This window comes from Sciurus carolinensis, chromosome 3, assembly GCF_902686445.1.
Source record: "Sciurus carolinensis chromosome 3, mSciCar1.2, whole genome shotgun sequence".
Taxonomy (NCBI): Eukaryota; Metazoa; Chordata; class Mammalia; order Rodentia; family Sciuridae; genus Sciurus; species Sciurus carolinensis.
Genome location: NC_062215.1, coordinates 111,613,028 through 111,637,971, shown reverse-complemented (window position 1 = coordinate 111,637,971; position 24,944 = coordinate 111,613,028). Strand labels below are relative to the sequence as shown.

General features: G+C 35.5%; 1 protein-coding gene and 1 pseudogene across 4 annotated transcripts in view; both read right to left on the bottom strand.

The window, feature by feature from the left end:
• Positions 1-24,534, bottom strand: part of Tank (TRAF family member associated NFKB activator) — a 72,052-nt gene extending 47,518 nt beyond the window's left edge. Inside the window, exon 1 of one of the 4 annotated variants that reach the window (XM_047544906.1) lies at positions 24,402-24,534. Coding sequence is in view for 1 of the 4 variants with exons in the window: in XM_047544904.1 (XP_047400860.1) it covers positions 992-1,035 (44 nt within the window). In the remaining 3 variants the exon portion in view is untranslated. Of the gene's footprint in view, positions 1-991; positions 1,119-12,864; positions 13,274-13,318; positions 13,451-24,401 lie in introns of those variants that run through there. The other 3 variants (XM_047544905.1, XM_047544908.1, XM_047544904.1) reach the window with 3 other exon arrangements.
• Positions 1,097-2,202, bottom strand: LOC124979951 (40S ribosomal protein S27-like; annotated as a pseudogene).
• Positions 24,535-24,944: the final 410 nt, after the last annotated feature.

Sequence of the window (24,944 nt, the reverse complement as noted above, 5' to 3'; positions counted from 1 at the left end):
AGCAAGCATTTTAGTACTTTTAAATATCTTCACTATGTTGTACAATTATCACTATTATCTAATTTCAGAATTTTCATCACCCCAAAAAGAAACTCTGAACTTATCAAAAGTTTGTACCAATTCTCCTCATCTCCTCCCATCTCCTAGCAACGACTAATCTGTTTTTCTCTCCATGGATTTGCCTCTTTTTAACATTTCATATAGATGGAATCATATAATATATGGCCTTTATGTATGGCTCCTTTCACACAAGATATTATTTCTGAGGCTTATTCATATTGTAGCATGTAACAGCATTCATTCCTTTATGTGGCTGAATAATATTCCATTGTATGGATATACAACATTTTGTTTTTCCATTCCTCAGTTGATGGACATTTGAGTTGCTTTTTCTTCTTGGCTATTATAAATAAAGTTACTATGAACATTTGTGTACACATTTTTGTGTGAACATATGTTTTTAATTCTCTCAGATACATGCCTAGGAGTAGAACTACTGGGTCAGATGGTAATTCTATGTTTAACTTTTTGAGGGACTGCCAAACTGTTTCCATAGTAGCTATACCATTTTACATATCCACTAGCAATGCACAACAGTTCCAATTTCTCCACATCCTCGCCAACACTTCTTATAGTCCATTTTTAAAATCATAGCTGTCCTAGTGGGTGTGAAGCAGTACCAAATTATGGTTTTGATTTACGTTTCCCTAATGACTAATGATATCAAGCATCTTTCCATGTGCTAGTTGGTAATTTACATATCTTTGAGAAATGTCTATTCGAATCCTCTATCCATTTTTTATACCAAGTTGTCTTTTTATTAAGGTGTAAAAGTTCTTTATATATTCTAGAAACTAGGTTCTTATCTGATATAACCTACAAGTATTTTATCCCACTTTGTGGATGTATTTTTTTTTTTCATTTTCTTTCTTTATTTTATTTTACTTTTTGGTGGTACTGGGGATCAAATAAATCAAATTCAGTGACTCACATCTTAGGCAAGTTATCCTCCACTGATCTCCAGTTCTCTTTCATTTTTTAAAAAATATCCAAATGTGTTCATTGGGATGGTTTCCCATCTTGATTCAGGGTGCTTTTAGTGCTGCTTCCTACTGAAGGAACATCCTTCTGTAAGCTCTGTTGTAGGTTGGTAGAGGTCAGTGGAACAATCAACACACAAAACTACCATTTGCACACAGCTAAAAAGACTGGTGATTTTATAGCATCTTGGGCATTTCAGAGGGGGCTTGGCACCAGATATTCTTTTATTTCCTCTTTGTTTCTTTTGGAGAGGGAAAAAGGAGATCTTCTGTGAAAGGCATGTTCTTATGGGGAATTCTTCACTGCTGGACAAAGCTCTTTTAACTTTCTTGATATTGTTCTTTAACAACATTTTAAGTTTTGATGAAGTTCAAGTTACCTATATTTTTCTTTGGTTGTTTGTGCTTTTTTGTTGCCATTTCTAAGGAAATGATACCTAATCCAAGGTCATGTAGATTTTCACATAAGTTTCCTTCAAGAGTTTTATAATCTTGGTATTTATATTAGGTCTTAGATTCACATCAAATTAATTTTGCATATGAATGAGGTAGCAGATTCATTCCTCCATAGGAGGCTATCCCGGTGATCCAGCACTCTTTGTTCAAAGGTTTATTCTTTTCCCTCTGAATGGTCTTGGCACTCTTGTCAAAACCTGACTGACCATAAATCAAAAACTTTTTTCTCTTTATTTGTGAGGCTGGAGATTGTACCCAGGGCCCTGCATACGCTAAGTACATGCTCTACCACTGAGCTACAACCTCAGCCCCTACAATGCTCAATGCTCTTTTAAAGACATAGCTAAAAGTAATATTTCAATCACAGCAAAGTCTTTCATTTTAAGATACTAAATGTGCTTCTAACTTGTCTATCAGACTTAATAAAAAAGAGAATTTCAAGTCTTTTATTATAGGTATCACAGTATCATTACTTTCTGAAGAACTGAAGGAATAATAATTCTTTGGTCATTCCACTTGGGAAGATGATTCTCACTGCTACCTCTGATAAATGAAAACGACAAGATAATTAACATGGTTGGAACTTCTGCCTAGTCATAGACACTATGGAAACAAGCAATTAGCAGTAATACAAAGTGTCATTTTGATTAATTTATTTACTTTCTCATTCAAAAAAAAGTAAGGTCATTTAGAAAAAATAAAAGAGATTAAAAATAAGTATGCAAGGAGGGGAAGAAAACAGAACTACAGGTATTCATAGGGACTAAAATATACCAAAATAAGCTAATATAGAAATTGGAGTTTTGAAGTGGCTAGATTATCTATCATCTTAAAAAGCTGCAAATGAGGCTGGGGTTATAGCTCAGTGGTAGAGCACTGACATGGCAGGTGTGAGGCACTGAGTTCTATCCTCATAACCACAGAAAAAATTAAATAAATAAAATAAAGGTAATGTGTCCATCTACAACTAAAAATATTTTTTAAAAAGCTACACATGGGCTGGGGAGATAGCTCAGCTGGTAGAGTGCTTGCCTCACAAGCACAAGGCCCTGAGTTCGATCCCCAATACTGCAAAGAAAAAAAAAAAAAGCTACACGTGTCATGGCAAAGAACATATAAATCATACTTGGGTTTTAAAATATGGGACAAATTAAAGATTGGGACTCCATCTAGTTTACAGCTTATTCTATTACTGATTGACCCTTAGTTAAAGTCCACTAAATATTTTGTGACCCATGTTGCTTTCTCTCCAGTATAAAAAAAGATGTTTGGACTTGATTTTTAAGGAATTGCCTTGTTCTACACTTCTTAAGTCTGTGAGTTAAAAATGCATGTCTGTTTTATCAAGAAGGTGCATTCTTTTTAAAAATGTAAATGCTGCATTGAATATAGCCGCATCATATGCAAGCAAATCATGTGTAATCTTCACTTCAGGTCCTTGAATTAGATCACACAAATGTCACTAAGAGGAGCTGCTGAGTAAATTCCACATGGATGCATACTATTTCCTGAAATAAGAATGTATACTGAGGAAATAAGTTTCAGTTGATACAAATAAATAAGTGATAGACTTAATTTCCATTTCAAAAAAAAAAAAAAAAAAAAAAACAGAATCAGGTGTTAGGTCAATGACACTGAACAGAAAAAAAAGGAGTCTCTGGGACCCAGCTAATTTAATTGGCCAGATTTCAAATATTAACACCCTAATCTTTAAACCACTTGTTCATTTTTTTTAAAGCATTTGTTAGTATAAAATTAATTTCAAAATGGAAGCAGTTACATTTCAATTACATTTTGGTATGTCTTCTGCAAAATTTGCCAGGCTGCAGGGCAAATTTTTATGGACAATACACATGCTCAAATCCAAATCTCATGGCTAGTCCCTTTCCCCAACCCCAGGAAGCTGAAGTTAGAACAATGTCTTGGAAACACTCTTTTTAGAATTTTACTTCATCTCTTGGTTTGATTTGGTTTCCTTTCACTACATGAGAAAAAGATTAAGACACTCTTGATATTCTAGAAGGTTGCTGGGTTAGATGGATGTACCTCCTTCCCTAGCCCCCTGGCTCACCCCCTGCAATTCTCCTGAAGCCTGGATACTCATTCACCCACTCATCTTTTCCCCTCTAGAAATCGCTACTTCTCTTTCCACCCAGAGACCAAGTGGTTTCAGCAAGAAAGCAAAACAGAGGGCAGCAGATTACCATTCCAGCTTTCCAGCTAAGTGAGTGGCTGCTCAGGGGGAAGCATCAAGAAAATCCCTAAGCAACAAGCCACTTCCTGTAAGAATTGGGAACAAAAAGCAGAGTAGAAAGTCTTGAAAAACTTGCAGATGGCCTGAAAAGGAGCACATTTAAAACTGGGGCCAGAAAAGTATAGCTGTTGAAGAAATTAGTGCCATTAAAGAAGAACCACATACTTTGTACAGAGACAATAGAAAAGATGACTTGAGGGCACTTCAGGAATCACCAAGACCTCACTCACTGAAGGTTCAAGGGTATAAAAGTGAAAACTCGTTTGAAAGCCTTTGAAGATAGCACATGGGCACCCTGCTCCCACAGAGCTAAGAAATTGTTTCCTTGGGATTTAATGCTTAAGCTTCCCAGGCACTTAGAGGTCACTGCAGCCCTATGTTCCAAATGGTCCCTGTTACTGCTCCTACTGGTAGCAGATCTTGGTGTCATCTACATGGTGCTGGTTGAGCAGGAATGAAAAAATGCTGGGGTCAGGGAGTCATGGAGGCTTCCACTGAGATTTCAGAGGAAGGTCCGCAAGAACAGACAATGTATAGCAGGGCCAGAATCCCTGTGGGCGGTCTCTGGGAGGGTGACATGTGAAAATGTGAAAGTGAAACTGAAGATGCAATGGAGATCCCAAGAAGCTAGAGATGCCAGGAACAATTGCCAGGAAAGCTGCAGGCAGCAAGCAGAGCCAACCCAAGAAAGATGCCATGTGGCTGGCAACCAAGGTCATAGGGTCCTTTGGGTCCCACATCTCATCACTATGTGCCCCAGATGACAGATGTGGATCTACAGAACATAATGTTTTCCCTGCTAGCTTTCTGTCTTGTTTTGGTCCCATTCCTTCTGTGACCTTATTCTTTCCTTTTAGAATGGGAATATTTACTCTGTGTCATTTTATACTGGATGTATGTAACTGCTTTTGACTTTTACAAGGGCTCGCAGCTGAGTTTTCCTTGAGTCTTGCAGGAGAGTTTGGACTTTTGAGCAATGCTGGAACTATTAAGAACATGTGAGCTCCTGGAGAGGGACTGAAAGCATTTTGCATTGTGAGATGGGTATGAGCCCCCAAAGGGTAGTAGGTACTTTAGTAGGTAGGATGAAAAAAGTAACGGCTTTAAATTCAGATCCCAGATCTGTAATTTTCTAGCCATTTACTTAGCTTCACTGAGCATCAGTTTTCATATCAGTCATTTCATAGTCTGTAGAGCTATAAAGATTAAAAAAACCAGGTATGAATAATATGGTATTTGTTCTACAATATTCATTCTCCTTGGCTCTTTTTTAAAAAATTAAATTTAAAAAATTCTGGCAGTGCTGGCGATTGAACCCGAGATCTTGCTCGTGCTAGGCAAGTGCTATACCACTGAGCTACATCCCTAGTCCTCCCTTCTGCTCTTTAATGTACAAGTACTAATTATTTTTAGTTGGTATGGTCAGATGGTTATATTCTAAAATTGGCAAATGGATGTAACTTCCTAAACAAGCTCTCTCTTTCACCTTTTTAATTTCTCAGCCGGATGGAATATTGTAGTGGTAAACCACCTGTATTACCATAGTGAGGGCAACATTTCAGATATGATGGAACAACAAGAATGAAGAAGCATGGGTTCTTGATTTTTGTGGAGCTGCCTGATCAGCTATGGACATCTTATAGTTTGAATTGATTTATATATATATAAAACACACACACACACACACACACACACACAAAACAAAATCCAAAAAGTTCTGTTTTCTTTTAGAAACCCACAAAACAGTGGTGTTCTAAAAGAGATCTTTATCTTGGCTGGTTCAGTGCTAAACATACAGTAGCACTATTTTTCTCCCTGGATGTTATGGTTTGGATGTGAGGTATCTCCCAAAAGTTCATGTGAGACAATGCAAGAAGGTCGGGTGGAGAAATGATTGGACTATATCCTTAACCTAATCAGTGAATCAATTCCCGATGGGATTAACTGGGTGGTAACTGGAGGTAGGTGGGGTGTGGCTACAGGAAGTGGTTCATTGGGGGTGTGACTATGGGGTATATATTTTGTATCTGGAGAGTGGAGTGTGTCTCTGTCTACTTTCTGATCATCATGTGAACTGTTTCCTTTTGCCACACTCTTCGCCATAAAGTTCTGCTTTACTTTGAGACCTAAGAAATGGAGTCTGCAGTCTGTGGATTGAGACCTCTGAAACCGTGAGCCCCCAAATAAATTTTTCCTCCTATACAGTTGTGCTGGTCAGGTCATTTAGTTACAGCAGGGAAAAAGCTGACTAAAACACTGGGAAAGAGACAAACAGTCACAGTCTTTTCCTTTTTCTCTAATTAATCAAATAGGTAGGAATGTTATCTAACACTCTGGTCTGTAAAGCTTTATACACTGCTAAATAACTTGAAAAGTAGGTCACATCAGGGTGATTGTGTTTTTTCTTAAGTCTCTCTTCTACGCTACCAACTTTATGACACTACTGATTTTTCAAGAGTAGTAGCATTTGTATCTATCTTCTGGTCTTGACCAGAAAAGTTAAAAAAAAATTTTTTTTTCTTAGAAAAGTGCCCCCAAACACAAGAAAATAATGTAAGAGATGTCACAGACTGCACAAGAGTAATAAAAGGCAAAGCTTTTTTTGAAACGGTAGTTAAAATCTTTTAAGTTAGCAGATTAGCTGACTCTCCAGCATTCCTGAGTCATTTACTGTATCAAAGCAATATCATGAATTGAAACAGATATCATTACCCTATGTACATGTATGATTACACAAAAGGTGTGAATCTACATTGTGTACAACCATAGAAATAAAAATTTGTACCCCATTTGTGTACAATGAATCGAAATGCAGTCTGTAAAAATAAAAACAACAACAAAGAAATAATATCATGAAGGGACAGAATCTGAAAGGAGACAGTTCTTCTATAAAAACTGATCCTTTTTCAAAAAGGCCTATTTTCTCTTTAAAGTACAGTTATAAATTACTGAGCGGTCAAGAATATTACCACTGATAAAAAGGACCAGGCAAAAGCCTCATAATTATAAAGCTATATGTACTCCCTGCTCTTGACCAATGGCACAGCTCTTCATACCTCTGCTTTTAATTTCCCTGAGGACACCTTAGAGGCTGCTGGACAAATGTTTGCAAGTCACAACTTGTTTTGTTAGACGTAATTGTGAGAACTCAAATGAAACAATAAATACGGTTGCAGAGATTTCCAGATCTCTACTTCCAATCATTCCCAAGAAGTTTAAGATGTGACTTTAAAAGCATAATTTTATATTAAAACTAGATCCAATATTTTAATACTGTGCAATATACTCCCTCGCTCTGTTGAATATTCCTGAAGACAAGATCCCAAATCCCTGGTAGCCTGACAAGCAACCTTTTAAATATTTGTCTGTGCCAGAAATACCCAACTTTTCACCCTTTATAGGGTCATGCCAGTGTTTCTTAAATGTGAACACTCGAATCTAATAAATTCTAACATTTGCTATGCCATCCTACTGTGGGGATGCAAGAGTTAAAATTTTTGATATGCTGTTTTTATTCCTTTTGTCTCTGGGGAAAAAAATCTAAAAAGATGCTATAAAATAAATGCTGAAAACTTAATTTTTAGCTAAACTACATTTTGTGTAAAATGCATTAATTTCTTTAAGACAACTTGCAGATTAGAATCTTATTTATTTTTTTTGGTGGTGCTGGGGAATAAAAACCCAGGGCCATGTACAGGTGAGGCAAGCACCCTACCAAATGAGCTATATCTCCAGTCCTCAAGTCTAATTTAAAAAAACCTAGTCAACCAAAAGTAAAATCAGTTGCATGCAGAACACATGTCCAGTTTAGAGATGCTATGGGTGAAAGTAAACAAGTCATTTATCCTTTCCATGGACTTCAGTTCATCAACTCTGGTTTAGAATTTTTGGAGTAGAATCATGCTATAGGATATTGCTTCCCAACTGGTCAGTACATTGGAATCACCTGGGGTGGTTTTAAAAACTAGATCAGCAAATCCTGTCTCCAACTTTTTGGATAAAAATTTTATGTGTGGGAATTTATGAGACATTTAAAATCAGTGCCAAAGGTTGGGAGCGGGGATGCAGTCATAGCTGGGAAAGTTCTGTAATACTACAGAAACATGTACCAACATAGGAAATCAGGCTTTCATAAAACGGCTTTTTTCACAGTGATTTGGTTTTTGAATTGTTCCAGAAGACCAGGATAGAATATGGAAATAAAATAGCAGTTGCTAAGGTAGACCTTCTCTTTAAAAAAAAAAAAAAGTATTTTGGTACTTTGGCAGATGGCCCAGAACAACAGCACTTTATTTTGTTTCCATGAAATTCCCATAACTCATCAGTGTATACAAAAATTTTTTCACTAATAATGACAGTCTAGTGGAAGAGTTTGAGTGTGACCACAGTCTTTTTCCTAAGCAGCAATGAAGTTACCCTTATCAATAATTAATCATGTTGCTTCAGGAGCTCCATCAAGACTGGAGGTATTGAAGCCAAACAATGTTCCACCTCTAATCGCCCATTTCAACCAGAACAGTTGAACTTTGATCAGTTACATGTATTGGGAGCCAGAAGAAAATCACAGGCTTTAAAGAAAGGTTTCTACCATCTCTACCCCAGTATGATTTGTGATTCTTTAAGAAAGTCTATTTTTTTTTTTGTGGGCTGAGAGATAAGTAGGGGTCATTTGGGAGGTGGGAAAGGCCCCTCTGCTGGGTTTTCCCCACTGCTAAGCCGATTCTACTTCTGGGTCAATGTTCTGTTAGGGTTCACACTTGTGGTGAGAGGCCAACTCAAATCTAAAGTAGTTTCAGGATGGGGAAAGGAAATCACCTTGAATAATTGCTACCCTCTCCACTCTGTCTCAAACTAATACAGAACTGAGAGAGGTCATAGATCTCAATGACATGCCCTCAATCCGAAGAGGCACAAGGTCATTGACCAGGACAATTTAAATCTTCTGTTTGAACAGCAAGTATCCCAACAATGAAGAGAGTGGGTCCTTACTTCCTCATGGGAAACAGGAAGGGAAGGGTAGGAAGTGACGCCTATTTGCCAGGTGCTTTACATAAACCACCTCATATTTAATCTTCCCTCTGTGGAAGCATACTTGGTCTTCCTTTTACAGATGAGGAAACAGAGCTTCAAAAGGGTGAATAAGTTGCCTAAGGTTCTAGAATTAGAAAATGGAAGAACTGGATAAATCCAGGTCCCTCTGATGTGAAATCACAATCTTTAGATCTTGCCCCAATTTAGTTTCTTTTTAAAAAATTTGTTGTAATTAGTTATACATGACAGTAGAATGGATTTTGACATATCATACAGTTAACACTACTGAACTATATACTTAAAAATGGTTAAGATGGTAAATTATAATCTACAAAACAATATAAAACAATAGATTAGGGATTCAAAAACATGACACATGTACCATATAGGTCTGAAAGGCTTATTGTTTAGTTACACAGATTGCATAAATTTCCTGTTCCAGTCCCCTTCAATTTATTTAAACAGCTGTCAAATACAGCACCTGGTTCAAAAAACTTTGCATACTAACTGACCATCTATCTTCCTGAAGATAATTCATAATCTTGGTTGAAAAGAGATTTTCATTACCTATTCTGAGTAACAACCTCCTCTTTACCTTTACTCATGATTCAAAATCATGGCAGCAAGCAGAGGAGATAACAGGGGAGAAATGGCAGCCACAGCATAACCCCTACAAGAAATAGAAACTGAAATTTGACTTAGCATAACTGAACACAAATGAGTTAAATTACACAATAATATTTATGTTTATAAAGTGTTGGAAAACAGAAAGGCAAAATGGACAACAAGCTCATGTACTGTATAAGAATAAAGTTATTTGTGTTTTTTTTTTAATCAAAGGCTATCATCTACTTTTGTATAATGGATAACATTTTTAAAAACATGTAATCTTTCTTTGTTATAGGGAAAATTCCCAGTCAGGTCACCTTGGCTATTACTTGCTACATTAATAGACCATAAAGTAAAATAATCAAATATATAAACATTCACATACTGCCTGCATCCTGACAAAAACATGAGTGTTGTGAGGTAGCTTTCATAGTTCACAGATACATATTGCTAAGTTATACTTCCTGCTTAAGTTCAAACCCTTGAAAGTGACCAAAAAGTGTTTGGAATCATCATTTTAAAAAGTTAAAAATTCCACCAAATATTACTTAACAATATTAATTATGTATTAAAAATAAGCTACTCATTGAGCATAGAGGTGGTCTTTTAGATGTTTAGCTTATATTCTTTAGAAATCATCTCACTCCACGTACATGCATACCATACACATCCTGAACTGTCCTAATGATTTTCATTTTATATTAAATAAATAAAAACATGTTGAGCCTGTTTGTTTTCTTTCCTGCTCATTTTGAAATCCCCTGTGGTATCTGGCTAGAGTAGAATGTCAGTATAGCTATTACTTTTCAAGTAAGAAATTTTTCTAGCAAAATCAGGAAACTAGTGACAACAAAGTGAAACCAATGGAATACCAGTTAAGATTCACTCCTGATTTCTTTCACAGTATGGAAAAACTTGCCCATGTAGAAGCAATACCTTTTCTTTTATAGTGTAACTGGAGAAGAAGAGAAAAAGAAAAGCAATGCATTTTACTTATCAGTCTCAGTCTACCTACAGCATTTCTCCTTGAAATAAAAAAGTTGTGTGTGTGTGTGTGTGTGTGTGTGTGTGGTTTTGACCAGGATCAGTAAAACAGCTTTGTTCTTGACAGTACTGGTGTCTGACCCTTTCATTTATTTGGATTTACTCCAAGGAGTTTTTGTTTAAGTTCTGAATCACTTTGCTAAATGTTGTTGATATCTTACGAACAACATACTCTCAAACTCTGGTGGCTTCATGAATGAATTCTTTCAGATCTTCAAAGAGGAGAGTCCTCATGCTACTTAAAACTACTTTAGAGCAAAATAAGAAGGAACTCTTCCAAGTTCTTTTTAGGAAGCCAGCATTACCTTAATTATTAAAACATGGCAAAGATAACAGAAAAATATGAAACTTAATAACTGATTTTAAATAAAAAGTTGCCAAAAGGAATCAGTGTATACTTAAATATTTTACTAGGACCAGGTGTAAAGCTGATTCAAATTGAAAACATGCGAAATTATTTCAACATTCAAAGAGGGCAACTAAGAAAAAACATTATGATAGGTTATGACAGATGCCAAAAAACCATTTAAAAAAATTCAACTTTCATTCCTGATAAAAATATTTATTTAAGGAGTAATGAAAAGACATTGTCTTAATGCAATAAAAAAAAATATATGCACCAAATGAGCACCCAACAACTATTATTTAAAACTGTTCTCAAAGTGCTAGCCAATGCAGACTTCCATGCCTGCCAAAAAATTACTTTGGTCATAATCCAAAATCCGTTCTCTGTAAAAATTCTAATACACCAGAAATATTAAAGGAAAATTACTTGAAAAATAGTTTGTTAGAAATTAATAGAATACCTCATATTTAATGATGACAAAGTAAAAATATCTCCAAACTAAGAAACGACGTAAGGATAGCCATAATCATTCTTATTATTTATCACTGTTCTATGGAGGGTAGCAATTCTTTAAAGAAAAGAAATACAAAGGAAGAGATAAGATTACTATATTTAAATGATTGTTTTCTTAAAAATTCAAGAGAATTTATCAAAATTAATAGTTAGAATGTTGGCCAGATAAACTAACACTCATTTAATTCTAGTTGTAAAATATTAGAGGAACATAATGGCTAAAATCCCCAAAAGATTATTTTAATGGAATGTGAATGCAATAATATTTAAGACAATTTTGAAGAAAATGAAGAGGGACTTGCTCTATGAATTACTAAAAAAATGTCATAATCAAAGCAGACTGGTATTTGTACAGGAAGCAACAAATAGATCAAAGCAACAGATGAATCTTAAAAAAAGACATGTATACAAGGGAATTTACTATATTAAGGAGGTATTTCTAGTTAGTTGGTAAAGAACTGATTTTTGACAAATTATTTCAGGAAAAATGGTTATTCATTCATAAAAAAATTAAATTCCTACATTATACAATGTATAAAAATAATTTTTAGTTGTTTAAATGAGTAAGGCTTAAAAAGTAATTAACACACAAAATAGAAGACAGGAGGGAGGCTTTCTTATAAGAGATAAAAATCCTGGAAATTTTAAACCAAAAGACTTAGGTCTTTAAAAATATTCACCACATATTTCACAATGGGTTAATATATCTGTATCTTAATGAGAAGCAGAAAAATAATTGTGAAAAAATGGGTAAAATGCATGAATAGGGCATATTAAGTGACGGTTAACTACATTATGGTACATCTAGACAAAGGAATAGCACTATAATATTACAATAAAGAGAGCTACATATTCCAAGACTTCTGCTATGCATCTTTTTCTCTGAAACAGCAGATCATAGAACTGTATGCACAGAAAATCTCATGTTCATAAGAAAGTGAAGTAACATATGTGCAGATATGAGAGATGTGGAAGGCTTTGGATTACATACAGTTGGGAAAAGAACTTAGAAGGGTTTGACTTTCTGGACGTGGCTGTATTGTTTGAGAGTTCACGACTCCTTACAAAGGGGGGAACAAAACAATTCTTCAACAGAATACAGCACTTGCATCTCTGCTACCTTTCCTTTAACTCCGGTAGGAAGGAAGATCACTTTCTTTTTCTTCTACTTCACATCACTTCACTTCCTTTATTGCCATATCTCCCTTATAACTTGTCAAAAGACTTCTCCCACGAGCTAAATGACAGAAAGGCTGCTTAACTTTTGCTTGATATAACATCAAGAGCACCTAGGACAGCACAATTCCTCTTGGGGTTTGGTATCGTCCCTCTTTTTACTTCTTTGACGAGTGCAGCCTTTTGCTTCTGTAGCTCCTCGCTAGTCAGTTTTCACCCGGGTGGGGACTTCACCTAACTAACGTCAGGGTTCCACTGCGGACAGGGTTTGCTTCCGCTCTTTCCGCCTCAGCCGCCCATTCTCTCCGTGACCCTCTGGCAAGTTACCCAACTTCTCATTGACAAGGCTATGATGACACCCCACAGGAAGGCAGAGAGCGAAATTGTGCAACTACCTTGGGAAAAACAACAGATGGAACCTATTGAGACGCCTTCAAAAGAGTAACCACTCTCGTACTTGCTTCTGGGAGGCAGTCCCTCTCCCGAGGATTGGGGACCCTCTGGACCTGGTCCACTGCTCATCCCGACACCACTTGCCCTGCCGTCCCCACCTCCCGGTTCAAAGAGCGGGGCCACGTTTCTCGCCTGCAGCCTGGGAGGCGGGGGCCGTTGCTGCGCCGACGTCTTGGGCCCGGAAAGTCCCTCGGGTCGGCTCCGGAACACCAACCGGCGTGGTTTCTTTCGTACAAAATCCCTCCCCACTCTTGCAAACTGGTTGCCTCCGCAACTCCGGCTTTTCTCCCTGCGGCGCCCAAACTGTCAGCGCGCCCCTTTAGCTCACACAAAGTTCTCCGTCGGCATGCTCGACGGATCCGGACACACCAACTAGCTCACGAACTTTTTACTCACAGTTCAGGGTTTCCGCGAAGCTCTCTCACGCCACAGGTCGCCGGTACCTGATCGAGTGACCGCAACCGGAAGTTGTTTTCCGTTCCAGTTCAGAGGGCAGCGCCTGCGCGCGGAGCCATTAACACTGCACCCTCTCCCCAGGCCAGGCCAGCCCCTCCCGACCCCGCCCCGCAACCCGGCCCCGCCCCGCCACCCAGCGCAGCCCCGCCCGGTCTCCTCTAAAGGAAACTCGGCAACCGTGGAAGGGAACCCAATGTCAAGTTTGAAGGTCTCTTTAGGGTCTTGCTAGAATTTTGATTAAAATAAGTAACCAGGTCTGACACCCTATATATGAGAGTACACAAGAATCACCCGAGAAACTCAACGTGTAGTTCCATCAGCTAACCCTCAGATTTTGGTTCAGAGGAACCAGGGTGATGAAGCCTAGGAACTTGCATTTTCAATAGATCTTCAAGTGAATGTGATTGGGGCGTTAAGGGCAGCAGTTTGAGAAGCATTATCCATTTGTTTGAGAAACATGCACTCATGTTTTCTTTTTTCTTTTTGCTCAACTAGTAAGACTTTTCAATAAATGCACTTGCTAAGGTTGAATGGTTGGTGAATGGAAGTAGAACTTTATTAGATTTCCCGTGAATTAAAATTTCCTCATTATTCCATTCCCTAGCCATGTTTGAATATTTGAGGAAGGTTTTTGAAGATTTTTGATTGAAATTATAGAATTTAATAATATACTCAGAATCTAAGGCTGAATGCACAGGTATTTTGAAATATGACAGCACCAAAGCCTTTAATAAGGAAAGGAAAATCTGTAACTTCCTTAAATATATATTTATTTTTGCATTTCCTATCCCCATGATGATATTGTCATGATGAGAAGAGGGTGAAAATATGAAACATGCATGATTGCTGGTAGAATTATTTTAGATGGATGAGTTTTTGGTTGAAATGGTGTTGTATTTTCCTTTTCTGAAAATGGTGATTTAATTTTCTAGAGTTGACATACAGTGTTTAATGAAGACTGGGAATAGAGTTCAGACATTTATTGAACGAATAATTCCTTAAAAGAGTGACATAATTTTATTCCTATTTTTCATCACTCATTAGTACATATAATTCTTGTTAGTGAACAGAGATGTAGCATCAGTATTGGAGCGGTTGGGATGAAAATGGGGAACTGTAGGCTTATTAAAATATTTTGGGACCTATTTTAAAAACTGACTAATATTTTTAAGGGTTCTGAATATAAATCTAAGGATAAAGAAATTTACCACTATTTACACTTACAATTTGGAATATCAGGAATGATCTCAGTCAAATCTTGGATGTGAAATAACACTATTAATAGAAGATGTTTGACGTTTGATTTAAGATGACATCTGACCTAGGTTTGTGTCTTGTACTCTTCATCCACAATGCTATGAAAAAGTGAAATAATGTGAGCACTCATAATACCATGAAATCAGAAGGCAGGATTGATGACCACAGCTACTGTGCATTTGAGCAGGCTGTGTTCACTTGCCAAGGCTTGCTCCCTTCAGCCTGGGTCTTCCTAGAGGAATGTTTTTTTCTACTTCACAGAAAGGTACCACACGAGTAGCTATGGCCTTCTTGCCAAGAAGCTTAGTGTCAGAATTTGATAGGATTTTACATCAAGCACAAAAATAGTGTAGCTGAATGGAACATGCTCTTTGTTGTTTGAAAGCAAGAAAACTTGGTGGTCTGAAGGATAGCAAGAAGTCTACCTGTATTGTGGTATGTATCAGTGAATCATACTGTATTACTATTTAGGACCTGTAAGAAGTATTTTGCATCTCTGTGGCTCAGTGTCCCCCACTAGTACCTCTATTACCTACTTTGGAGGTATGATTTGGAGAATAACAACATACCCCAATGGGAGTGGACAGATGTGTTGCTCTGTATTCAAGCATGGATAATGAAAGGGATTTGGCAGACAGATGTTTAACTCTCTTGAAGTTTAATTTTTTCATACCTACTTTCTATCAAGGAAAAAACCAGTAATTGTTTCTGGTTAACCAAGAGTTGTCCTCTTCATAGTAAGATAACTAGTCAGTAAGCGTAAGGGATCTCACCTCAGTCTAACACCCACATGCAAAGCTGATAAATACCAGCTTCAAGCCAAAATGTTCATTGTGAACTGTGTGTCTATTTGTCTGCTAGCTCAAGATCTGTGCTGAGGAAATAATGGCAATCAGATAGCTAATGAGAAGAACAAAATCCATACATTCAATTAGTAAGGGCAATATAAGCCTTGTAATTAGTAAATATGAGGCAAAACATCCTTTTAAAAAGTTATGCTGCAGGGTGCAGTGGTGTATGCTGTAATCCCAGCGGCTCTGGAGGTTGCGGCAGGAGGATCATGAGTTCAAAGCCAGCCTCAGCAACTTACAGGCCCTAAGCAACTCAGTGAGACCCTGTCTCAAAATAAAATACAAAAAAGGCCTGGGGATGTGACTCAGTGGTTAAGTGCCCTGGGTTCAATTCCTGGTACAAAAAAAAAAAAAAAAAAAAAAAAAAAGAAAGACTATGCTGCATAAAAGAGAGTCTTCAAAGTGCAAAGAAAGTGAACACTTTGAAAAATGATTTACTAGAAGCAGAGGTAAATATAAAGAATCTGTTTTGTGTTTTCCATGAAAAAAGAGATGAAATATAAGATAAGATATTAGACTAAAATAAGGAGGGATCTAGATACTGGGAAAAATAAAAACAAAGTTGGATAAGTTAAGGTTTTAAGGACTCAGAACATGAAATAGCAAAATTAGAATATTACTTAGACATAAGGATGCAAATCAATACTGCATGATATTAAATCAAAGGTTAGAGTAAAAGCTTGAAAAATTCTCCCTAAATGGGAATGGAAAGGAAACTGATGCTAACCATTAAATGAAATAATGGCAAGATCATGTTCCAACTTCTTTCTGAAGAAGAGGTCAGGATAAGAAATAGCAACCCAAGATATGTCAGAAGAGATCTGAAGCAATACTTTGATCCATTGTAATAATTTCATTAGAGAAGAAAATGGCTCAATGAAAAGAGGTCAAACATCTTGGTCTATCCTAATAAAAATTCAGTATTAAATGTCACATCAGTTACTTCATTTATTCAGCAAATTATTGTGAATGCTTGCTGTGTGCCAAGAGTTAGCGATAGAAGGATGACCAAGACACAGCTGTACCTTAAAGGAACCTAGAATTTGTTGTGAATTACATGTACACAAGAAATAGGCAGTTACTACACAGTGGTTTTACAATACTATAAGTATTGAGATACAAGATAAAAATAATTATTTAATAATTTGATAGTAATATGGTATAAACTTTCTGATTATAGCAACAAAACTCAAGTGGTAAGAGGGAAGTGTCAAAATGTAAAAATATTCTACTATTTACTCTTTTCCTCATATTCTGTATATATGGAGATAAGGAAATGATAGAATTTCATTCTAACTATAAAAACCAAAGAAGTATTATTTTAGGTTTTTTAAAATGTAAAGGTTAATAACTACAAGTAGTATTAAAGTTGTATGTTTTAATGTTAAAAGGAAGAAAGAAAGGACAATATTGCCTATATGACAAAGATATAAAATTCTTAATTCCCAACATTTAAAATCAGTCACCAAATCAGGTAAATCATGTGAGAGTATTTTTCTGCAATATTTTGATGCATACTTAGATCTCTGTTGTCACGATTGGTGGTCTCCATTACCACTTTGTCTCCTTTGCTACTCCTTGTTCAAGTTACCATCAGTTCATAATTTTTATACTGATCTCCTAACTGTTCTCAAATTCTCATATTCTCTCTTTCTCTCTCTCTCTCTTGCCAGGCTGGGGATCAAATCCAAGGGGTGGCACATGCCAGACAAATGCTCTACCACTGAACTACACCCCAAGCATCCTTCTCTTGTATTTTAATGTTATTATGTCCCTTTATTACCTAAAAATCACTCAATTTTTTCCCATTAGCTTTGTATGACATCCAAATTCTAAACCTGAAATGAACTTTATTTCTACATCACTAGAATCAGAGATTCTTCTTTCTAGTGATTTTGAACTTCTTTTGAAACCTGGAATGTTTCCTCTTTTGTCCTTTTCAGATGTTTGTAAATGGCCTTGCCATGTTTCCAGTACATTTTACCTGGTCTATTGAAACTCTGCTGAAAGATCTAGTTCTATGCAAGGTCTCATTTGATTCCCCTTTTAGGTTAGGACAGAGGGTTCAGCAATGGGATCCTATTTCACTGTGTTGTGTCTCCTTTATGATATGCATTACACTTAAAATTCCAAGATACACATTTGGATTTTCTGAAGTTAGGATACATATTACCACTGATCTTAAAGAAACTTACAGCCACTAAGCAGAGGCCTAGGTGGTCAATGCCCCCAAAAGTGCAAAAATAAGAGAGGCTAAAACAATGCTTTATGAGTAAGATTTGTGTATTGAAATTGCCTCGTTTTTTTTTTTTTTTTTTGTTGGATTGTCATTTACTAACCATATGACTTTACTAACCCTGTACCTCAGCGTCTTCATCTGTCAGGGAATAATAATACTTGCCTCAAAGGTTGTATTTAGACAATGAAATAATACATGAATAGAGTTTGACTTATAGGAGGAACTCAAACAATATTGACTAATATAGAGAATTTCTATAACTCACAGACTGTTTTGTATACAATTGATTTTTTAATTTAATGGGCAATCCTGATTAATCAATTAAAATGTCTTTTAAAGTTCACATGGTAAAAGTGCAGACAATGAACTTACTAGAAAAAAACTTTCAATCTGTTGTCATAAGTATGTTTTAAGAGCGAAAGAAAACCCATGGACAAAGAAGTAAAGGAAATCAGGAAAATGATGTATGAAGGAAATGAGAATATTAGAGACAGGAATTATAAAACAAAATAGAAATTCTAGAGGTGAAGAGGAGAAAAACAAATGAAAAATTCATTAGAGAGATCCAACAGTAGAATCTGAGCAGGCAGAAGAAAGAGTCAGAGAATGTGACGATGGGACAATTGAAATTATCTGATTGGAGAAGTAGAAAAAAAAGATGAAGAAAAGTGAACATAATCCAGTGGACTTGTGGGACACCATCAAGTTTGCCAACATGGGCATTATGGAATTTTTGAAGAAGTGAGAAGGAACAGGAAAAAATTTTTAGAGAAATGGATAAAAATCTTTCAGTTTGTTAAAAGACTGAATCTGCACATTTGAGGAGCTCAAAAAACTCCAAATAGGACCAGCTCAAAGAGATTCACATTGAGGAAGACAAAAGAAAGAATCGTGAAAATAGCAAGATGAAAGTAATACGTTATGCACAATGGGTCCTCAATAAGATGAACAGTCAATTTTTCTTTGAAACTGTGGAAACCAGAAGAAAGTGGGATGACATATTTAAAGTGCTGGAGAAAAAGTGTCAACCAAGAACTCTATATCCATCAAAATTATCCTTCAAAAATGAAGAAGAAATTAAAGCATTTTGACACTGATCAAAAGCAGAAGGAATTTGTTGTTAGTAGACTTACCCTAGAGAAATGACAAAAGGGTCCTTAAAGCTGAAAAAAAAAAAAAGGGGCCACTAGGAAATAGTATGTAGCTATATGAAGAGATAAAGGACTTTAGTAAAGAGATAAAGGACATAGGTAAATATCAATGCCAGCATGATCATATTTTTTGTTCTTTTTATTTCCTACATGACTTAAAAAATACCTAAATAATAATTATAAATCTATGTTAATGGACATACATAATTTGTGACAACACATAAGGAAGGGATTAAACTATATAGGACAGAGTTTTTGAATGTTACTAAAACTAAGTTGGTATCAATTCAATTTAAGTTGTTATAAATTTAGTCCATTAATCTTAATCCCTGAGGTGACCAGGCATCAAAGCAAATACATTTTGAAAATACACAAGAAAAAATGAGAAGGAAATAAAACAGTACACTGCAAGGAATTAAGTACAAAAGAAGTTGGTAAGGGAGGAAGTGAGGAACAGAATGGTATAAGAGCGTGCAGAAGCTTTCACTAGTTAAGGGGATGGTGACTGGGTCACCAGATTTCCAGGCATGATTCAGTTAGTATGAAGGGGCTTTTTTTGGAAGAAGGTGAACACCTGTAGGTTCACCAAGCAGCTGCAAGGATATGCAACTCAAAATATGGCACTATTGGAAGATTCTCTGTTACAGAATGGTAAGTTATTACCAATGTTGTTTTCTAGTCAAAAGGAGATACTTATTTTATTTTTTGTACCAAATTTATAAATAAAATTAAGCAAATGTTATCATGTCTGGACAGCTGCAACCTCTTGTCTAGACCTGCAATGCTAGAGTTTCTTTGGTCTTGTGATTCTTGATTAAGTGACCTTGATTCATTTTGTAATTTTGATAATCATGAACAAATTCACTTGTATGATGAATGTGATTGCCAAAAGCAAAGGCAGTTGGATTACTGTGAATGATTGTAGCACAGGGTTATGACATGTTTTGTGAAACCTTAATGTTTATACACCATAATCAAATGATCAAACCATATATGCTATCTAGAAGTGACTTACTTTGGGTTCAAAGACACAAAGAGATGAAAGTGAAATGATGGAAAAATATTTTTCCATGCAAATATTAACCAAAAGAGAGATGGGTGGCTATCCTAAAATTAGACTTTAAGTCAAACACTGTTTCGGAGACAAACAAGAACTATATATATTAACAAAGGGATCATTTATCAGGGAAATATAACAATTATACTACTCACCAAACAACAATTCCTTAAAATATATGAATCACACATTGACAGAATGGAAGGGAGAAATGAACAATACTAGAATAATCATTGGAAGTTTCATTAGGCCACATTTAACAAAGGATAGGAAAACAGAAGATCAAAAAAGGAAGAAACAACTTGAACAATACTGTTACCCAAGTAGATATGATAGACATAAATACAGCACTCCATCAAACTAAAGCAGAATGCAAACTAAAATGTTATCAAGTGGACATGAATCTTCTCCAGGAGAGACCAAAGGTGTAGGTCACTAATTTTAATATACTTAAAAAGGTCAAAATTAGCCAGGATGGTAGGGCACTTGCTTTGCAGGCAGAAAGACTGTGGTTCAAATCCCCAGCACAGCAGGATAGGGGAAAAAAAAAAAAAAAGGTCAAAATCATACAGAGTATTTTCCCCAGACAAAATGGGATGAAACTTGAATCAATAACTGAAGGAAAACTGGAAAATTCATAAATATGTGAAAATTAAGCAACACAGTCTTTAAAAATGGGTCAAAGAAGGAATTAGATTTGGTTAGAATGAATGAAAACAAAATTGCAACATAACTAAAACTTAATAGGATGCAGTGAATCCTAGTAAGATATGACCTCAACGACCTAAATTCATATCTTAAGGAACAAGAAAAAGAAGAGCACACCAAATCAAGTTAGTAAGAAAAAGGAACTGATAAAGATTAAAGCAGAGATAAATAAAATAAAGCAAAAAGAATCAATGAAACTAAAAGTTTTGGATTAATTATAACAATTATACCATACTAGTGCAGATGTTAATAATAGACGATGCTACGAGTTGGAGGAATTATGGTGATATATGGAAACACTCATGAGTATTAGCTTAATTTTTCTTAAAATATAAAGCTATTCAGAAAGGCCACTAATAAAAACAAAAACAAAAAAATATCTTTACTGTCCTAATTACTTTTTTTTTGTAGTACTGGGGATCAAACATAGGGCCTCATGCATATTGGTAAGGGCTTTATCACTGAGTTACATCCCAGCCCTCTAAATAACTTTTTGGTCAAAGAGAAAATAAAACTGCAATTAAAAAATATCCAATAGAGTTTGGAGTGTAGCTGAGTGGTACAACGCATGCTTAGCCTGTGTAAGGCCGTGGGGTCAATCCTGAGCACCTAAAATGAAACAAACGAACGAAACCAAACAAACCAACAATAACCTCCCAAGCCCCAGAAAACCAAAACATTAAAGTGATAATGTAAAAATGACATATCAAAAGTTATAAGATGTAATTAAAATGGTACTAAACATTTCCTAGCCTTAAATATTTTCATTACAAAACAAAAAATTAAAAGTAAATAAAATAAGCATTCAACCCACCAACTGAGAAGAGTAAAAAGTAAGTTAGTCTGAAAAGGTATTAAGAAAATATTAATAAAAATTAAAAACTTAATTCTTTAAAAATCAGTCAACTATAAAAGTGATACACCCAAGAGAGTTACTTTGTGACATCACATTGGGGGTGAGGTGGGGGTGGGGAGAGAATACATAAAAGGACAAAATGAGCAATAACAAAGGGTTATCCATATAGTTATGTAGATGACAAAGTACAAGACAATACCATGTATGCCAATACATTTAAAAAATTTGATAGAAAAAATTTAAAATACAAATAAGCAAACTGTGTGAAAAGTGGCATAAAACTCGAACAGATCAATAAAAATAGAAGACACTGGAAATTCCCCTCCAAAAAGGGGAGTCAAGGCTAAGTGGTGTTATGGATTTGTCCTTTAAACATTTCAAGAAACAGATAACTTGCGTTAAACTTTTAAAAAACATTTTGGCACTTTTAGCATTTTACTTTATGAAGTTAGCCAAATATTAACATGGAAACCCATCAATGATAGGTTCTGGAAAGTAGATATACAGATTTATTTAACTTATGAATATAATGCAGAAATTCCCAGTGAATTACAAACATTTCTTTTTCAGTACACATTTTCTTAATACAAGTTAGATATAAGATTAATCAATTTGGACATACATTTTGCATACCATTGTTGGTTGTAACTGAATTGGGGTCTGCAATTAACACTGTTATAATAAGAAGAAAGCTGTTTTCCCATAGCAGAGGAACAGCTGCTTTGTTTATGTATCTGGTTGCTCTGCTTGGATAGGGTTCCTTGGCTTATGCCACATTGTTTTCATTCTTTTCTGTTAGTTTGAGTTGTGAACTGAATTGTGAAACCAAAATAATAGAGAAGAGGCGTCTAAGCATGTGGATTGAAGAGAAAAAGAGGAAATGTGTAGGTTTGGTTTTGATTGATTTATTATTTTCATCAAGGCAATAATAAAATGCAGTTTATAACTATAAATCTATCCTTATTACATAAGCAATCAAATTAATAATATAATTTTTGGTAACATGGAGTTTTTAAAAATGCAATTACTGTTTTGTGTCACAGCAGAGCACTATTTAGTTTGAAGTAGAAAAACTATACAGATGTCAAATATACTTTAACCTGGAATATTATTTTCTTTTTTAAAACATATCCTTAATAAACTAGGATATTTGATAGCTATTTTTTTATGATTAATGTGTTTATTTCAAACCAACAACCAACGTCATTCTTAATGTTAACCACGAAGGGAAATTCCCACTGAGATCAGGAACAAGACAAGGTTGACTGCTCTCTTCTCTGTTATTAAGTACCCTTTCAGAAATTCTGGCCAATGTGGTGAGGAGAAAAAGGGGAGGAGATACATTTATGTATTTTTAATCTATTTTAACATCACATAGGAATGACAATTTAGAAAAAATAAGAGAGCAATAACATGGTAGATGAAAGATAAAATTGTGAAACCAAGATGTTAGCAGTAATTAGTTAGAAAATAGAGTGGAAAGAATATCCTTATCAAGATAACACTCCTACTGCCCACACAAGAAGACGAAACCAAATATGTGGGAATATGTTTTACAATAAACAAGGAACCCTAATGTTTGCTGAAACCTTAACACGTGGAAAGACACAGAATGTTCACAGACAGAAAGGTTCTCTACTATAAGAGTGATCATTTTCTTCAAGTTAGTGCACAAAGTTCATGAAATTCCAACCAGAACTTTATTTCAGGGGGATTTAACAGATTTATTTTGAATCATCCAGCTATCCATCTCTTTTGTGATCACGTGTTTAAGAGAAATAACTGGACATTGCCCTAGGGCTCCAGTGGCTGTTGGACAGGAATATCAGGCAGAATGGGACAGCTCCATGTCATCCCGGAGGCAGACAGTGTGTCTGTCCACCTGTGCACACATGGAAGTACACCCTGAAGGGGTGAGGAGATGGAGTGGACAAGTGAGAGTGAAGGGAGATGGCTGCTAGCAACGATGTGACTATTCTGTGACCTGGTGAAGTCAGTTTCCTTTTTCTCCATCATCTTGTAACTTGGGTAAGACATCCCTTAAATACTGTTTTAATATTATATGAAGGCAGGGCAGTGGTAAAAAAAATTCATTGAAAAAGTGCTCTCTGCTACTTAAGAGCTATTATAACTATTTTCCTCCAGCAGGTACTCAATAAACTATAGCTATTAATATAATACTGATAATAGTTCTTGATGCTTAATGTTTTTGAACTATCAATATTTCCAAGGTTATTCTTAAGGAAATAAGAAAATACTACACAATCTTTAACATTCATTTTTATTGCGAAAATAAAAGGGTCAGAATAAGATCAGATTACTATAAATTCTAGAAGTTTGAATATTCTAAAATAGGCATTGCAGGTTGTGTATAAGGTTAATACTTTAGTATAATGAAATATTCATTATCTTGTGTTTCTTATGAAGTAGAAAAGTGCTAAATGAGTAATGTTTCAACAGATATGCTGGATCAGGCTGGAGTTGGTTTCTAAAAAAATAACCCAAAGAATGTATGAATACAACCAGTATTAATTGATTTTTCAAACTAGCAAGTTATATACAACTGAAGCCAAACAACTTTCAGTCTTACATTGTGTTTTAAAAATCACTCATTGAATAAGACTTTTATTCTAGATGTAAATTTTAAAAACTCATTTCAGTTAGAGGCATAATAATTTTTATCTTAAAGTTAGAAAGAAAACAAAAAGCAGTATTTTAAGCTTTCCTCTGGTTTTGGCTTTTTTAAAGGCTAAATTTCCAACTGTGACAATGAATACAAAGGCAATTTTGAATCATACAAATTTTTCAACAAATACAGGAGTAGAATAAACTTGCAATACATAAGAAGACATTCAGGCCACCTTGCTAAGGTTGAGAATTGATAGAATAATAAAATTTGGTTACCTCTTCTCCAGGTTACAAATCTTCCATCACAGGGTATTTCTCTTTAAAGATGTAGGCAGTTACACATTCTGGAAGCTGTTTGCACAGGATTTACCAATGCTGCTTAAATTGTCCTGAGCTCTCCCGGTGTTGAATTGGGAACTTCCACTGAGAAATCCCCTGACTTCAAGACTTCCTTATTTGTAGCTATCAACAGCCAATCATGGCAAGATATTGAAATGAAGCACAACTACCAGAAAATATTCTGTAAGCCACTCGTGACTGTAACTCTGACTTCCTTTTGAAGTGAAGACCCTCTACCTGGATAGTTAAGATATTTTAACAAAAAACTAGAAACTGTAAACATAAAAATATTTTTTGATAAAGCACATTTTCATGTAAGAAATTGTAAAAGTTTATTTGATAATTGCCTTTTTTAGCCTTTAAGAACTCACTTTTGAACTAAATAAAATGCTTATAAGCAACAGGTAAATACCAAATTTGAGTATAGTTGTTCTTGTTCTTGTTTCATTTATTGGATAAACCTAATAAAATAAGGCTTCT